At 37.4% G+C, this 3,829-nt stretch overlaps 1 protein-coding gene across 1 annotated transcript; it reads left to right on the forward strand.

Annotated features, from left to right (window-relative positions):
- Positions 1–839: 839 nt before the first annotated feature.
- LOC110098126 (metallothionein-like protein type 3) lies at positions 840–2,365 on the forward strand. The gene is made up of 3 exons (XM_020824854.2): positions 840–996; positions 1,204–1,248; positions 2,072–2,365. The coding sequence occupies exons 1-3, from the start codon at positions 947–949 to the stop codon at positions 2,172–2,174; spliced, it is 198 nt and encodes a 65-aa protein (XP_020680513.1). The 5' UTR covers positions 840–946; the 3' UTR covers positions 2,175–2,365.
- Positions 2,366–3,829: the final 1,464 nt, after the last annotated feature.

Consider the following 3,829-nt stretch of genomic DNA (forward strand, 5'->3'; position numbering starts at 1 on the left):
ATTTAAATTCCTGGTGGTCGGCCGAAATTTTTGCTGGTGATCATTGATTTTCCTGTTGTGTTTACTATTTTGTAAAAATAAATTTAAAATTTAAAATATGTATATATAATATTATGAACAAAATCAAAGAGATCACTACAGGAAAACCACATATTATAGGCTGATTTTTTAGCGGAAATTTGTTCATTTTCTAGTGGATTGGAAAGTTTCCGGTGGAAAAATTTTCAATAGTAAAATGAACGTCGGAAAATTTTTTCGAAGGAGAAAATATACCTGAAAAATTTTCCTGCGAAATTTGTCCGCTTGTATAATTTTAAAAAATAATAAATTTGCCGAAAACTCCGCCGGAAAAGCCGCTGGAAAAATATGCTAGAAATATTTCATTCAATTTGTCGGAAATCCGCTGGAAACTCAGACGGAAAATATTCCGCCAGAAAAATCCGTCGGTAATGAACTATTTTCCTGCAGCGAAAATCACACAAAATTTCATAAATAACATACTATACAAAATTCAAAATCAATCCTTCTACATCCACGCAACTCAAATTTCACTATGTCAAAACTCTTCCTCTATATCAAGTGATCATCAATAAATCCCAAAATGCAAACAAAATCAATACCACCCATAAAGTAAAATAGTATAAATATTAAATACCAATATAAATATAACATTTATGTGATCTACATGCAAAGCAAGAAGATAGATAAGACTCAAGAGGTTCCTAACAAGCCATGCTGTGTCCCTACCACTGTCAATTCTCCTCTGTATGGTTCTTAGAAGCGTGTGTTCATAAGAAACCCAAGAAGCTAGCGTGTGTGATCAGAACTTTGCAGCGACTGAAATCCTATAAATAGCAGCAAAAAAAGGCTTCAGGAGAACACAAACCAAGCTTTAGTTAGCCATTTAGCACTAATTGCAAGCTTAAGTACTTTGCTAATCTCAATCATGTCTTCAACCTGTGGTAACTGCGACTGTGCAGATAAGAGCCAGTGTGTGTAAGCAGAGATCAGATGAGAATTTCTCCAAGCAGCTTGCATGGAATCTTTTTTTCACTGCGTTTTGAGTAGTTGAAGCAGTGATAGGATTTGATAGAACTATGATGGAGTAGAAATTGTGCTATCTAAATGATTATTTTGTTGTTATGTTATATGTAATTTGTATGTATGTTTTGATGTTTTGGTATGTTATGATTGTTATTGCAGGAAGAAGGCTAATCAATATGGAGTTGTGATTGTTGACACTGAGAGGTAACTGACTTCAAATTTCAACTTTTGGATGATATATATACATATTTAAATTAAAAAGATTATAATCATATAATTCATATTCTAACTTTAAAGTTTAGTTAATAAAAAAATACAAAATTAAATGAAATGAGACATCAAAATAAAATAATATGAGACACAACAGAAAAATTTGCTATTACTGTTGAACTTTATGGCTGATTTTCATGCGCTGGAAGAAGCGGTGAATACATTACACCAGTATTTCCGATGGAGAATAAGCTAGTTTTATCCGTCACTAATAGTCCAGCGGAATAGGGTTCCGGCACAACATTTCCACTGGCAGATTAAACGTCGATATCCGTCCAAATAAAACAACGGACAACTTTTATTTTTTTCGTAGAAATTGCGCTGGAAAATCCGCCGGAATTATTTCCGGCGGATAAATTTCACCGGTAACGACTTTCCAATGCGCGAATTACTGTCATATAAAAATCCGCCAGAAAAACAAATTTTCCGGTGGATTTCCCTTGTTACCGGTGGATTTCGTTTGCCAGTAACAAGTCATTTTCCTGTAGTAAGAGCAATCAATTAGTGCACAGATTCCATAAAGGCAAGTGGCATATCTGTGAGGGAACTTGTGATAAAGCAAGTGGACATCAAAAGATAGATGCAATGGCTATCAACCTGCTAACATAGCATAGAAGACGAGCCTTATGCGCCCAAGAGCTAATGCCTTCTAAAGCATTGATTTGAATATAACTGAGCTAAAAATTTAATTGATTGCTGAAGTTTTTTGTACTTAAGGCCATGTTTTCAGCACAGTTATGTATGGTTTTGATTGCAGCTATGAAACAGAAGCTATGGAGTTCTCTGCAGCAGCTGAGCACAATGGAAAGTGCAAGTGCGGTACCAACTGCGCCTGTATTGACTGCAACTGTGGCAATTGAATGAACTGCTCAGCTTGAATTCTCATCCTATATGAAGGAAAATAAATTATGTGATTGTACGTACTGTGTGATTTGTGTGTTTTCAACTCTCTGTATCATGTTTGTCTACGTTTTCACTTATGTTTGTAAGGTGGATGGGAATCAGCCAGCTCTTGGCTTCTTAATCTAGCTTTGTAATAATGCTTACTATTAGAATATCAAGATAAATAAATATTTGTATTTATTAATTAGAAGCTTAGGTGTCATTTTATCATTGGATCTCAAGAACTAAAGCCTTTACTTTCGGCTATAAATATTGTACTGTATATCTGTAATGATATGATATTCACTTTATGTTTCTTTAAGCCTTGTCTTGTTCTTGTCTTCTTTCTCTTCATGGTATCAGAGGCCTAATACCTCTGTTCAGCATGAGTTCCGAAAACTCAAATCCTGGCGAGCAACTGGACGGCGATGACTCTTCCGATCTTCTCATCCCGCCGACTCTCAAGTTCGTTGTTTCGAATCTGCGCACTCTTGTTCATCTTCAACTCCAAACCGACAACTACCCGATTTGGCGAGCTCAAATCGCCAAAATCTTCAGGGCAAATAGGTTTGAAAAATTTCTTGAACCTTTTTTATCTTCTTCACCGAACGATCTTTCTCAAAACGGTGAAAATCAGATCTCTACTACCCCTTCCCAATCCCCTCAATGGATTCTAACGGATCAAAATCTTGCCGCTGCTCTTTGCTCAACAATTTCCACATCTATTCTTCCTTATGTGGTTAATCTAACTTCCACTGCTGAAATTTGGTCTACCTTAGAAACCAGATTTCAATCATCTAATCGTTCTAAAGTAATCCAATTGAAAAACTCCCTTCACAATATTTCCCTCAAAAATCAGACGATTACACAGTATCTGACGGAAATCAAGTCCCTCGTCGATCAGATTACTGCGTCGGGTTCCTCTGTTGATAGCGAGGATGTCATTCTTTACATCCTCAATGGACTTCCACCTTCCTACCAGTCTTTCAAGACAGCTATTCGGACCATGCTTACACCGATAAATCTTGATCAATTGTACCCGCTTTTACTCAGTGAAGAAATCAATATGGCGTCAGACAACGCTCGTTCCGCTTCTATACCAGATCCACAGACTGCCTTATTTGTGCCAAGGGGAAGAGGCCGGCGATCTCGTAACAGGAACTACCAGAACACCGCCTCAAGATCGCAGGCAAACCCGAACTCTAATGTCATCTGCCAAATTTGTTCCAAGAAAGGCCACGCAGCTTCCTCCTGTTGGCATCGCCTGGATCCCACATATGTCAATCAATCTGCTCCGACTAATAACACGGCGCTTGTCACTCACAACGACAATCAGTCTACAAATTGGTACTTAGACTCCGGTTCGACATCTCACCTCACAAATTCTCTTGACGCTATGACAACTGCATCATCATATCAAGGATCGGACACCATTACAGTCGGTGACGGGAGATCGGTTAACATTGCCAATACTGGTACAGGCCTGTTACCGACTCCCTCTCGTAAGCTTACTCTATCTCAAATCTTTCATACACCGTCTTTGAAATTCAATTTATTATCTATATCTAAACTCACCAAAGACAATAATATTGCCATAACTTTTGATCCTAATGGTTTCTATTTCAAGGATTTG

Source organism: Dendrobium catenatum, unplaced genomic scaffold (assembly GCF_001605985.2).
Source record: "Dendrobium catenatum unplaced genomic scaffold, ASM160598v2 fragScaff_scaffold_842, whole genome shotgun sequence".
In the NCBI taxonomy this organism is placed as follows: Eukaryota; Viridiplantae; Streptophyta; class Magnoliopsida; order Asparagales; family Orchidaceae; genus Dendrobium; species Dendrobium catenatum.

What these genes read in the sequence shown, in the direction of transcription:
- LOC110098126 (XM_020824854.2), top strand. Translation starts at nt 947, where the DNA reads ATGTCTTCAACCTGTGGTAACTGCGACTGTGCAGATAAGAGCCAGTGT. An exon ending in GCAGATAAGAGCCAGTGTGT is followed by an intron (nt 997 to 1,203) that starts GTAAGCAGAGAT and finishes TTGTTATTGCAG; the next exon opens with GAAGAAGGCTAATCAATATG. An exon ending in GTGATTGTTGACACTGAGAG is followed by an intron (nt 1,249 to 2,071) that starts GTAACTGACTTC and finishes TTTTGATTGCAG; the next exon opens with CTATGAAACAGAAGCTATGG.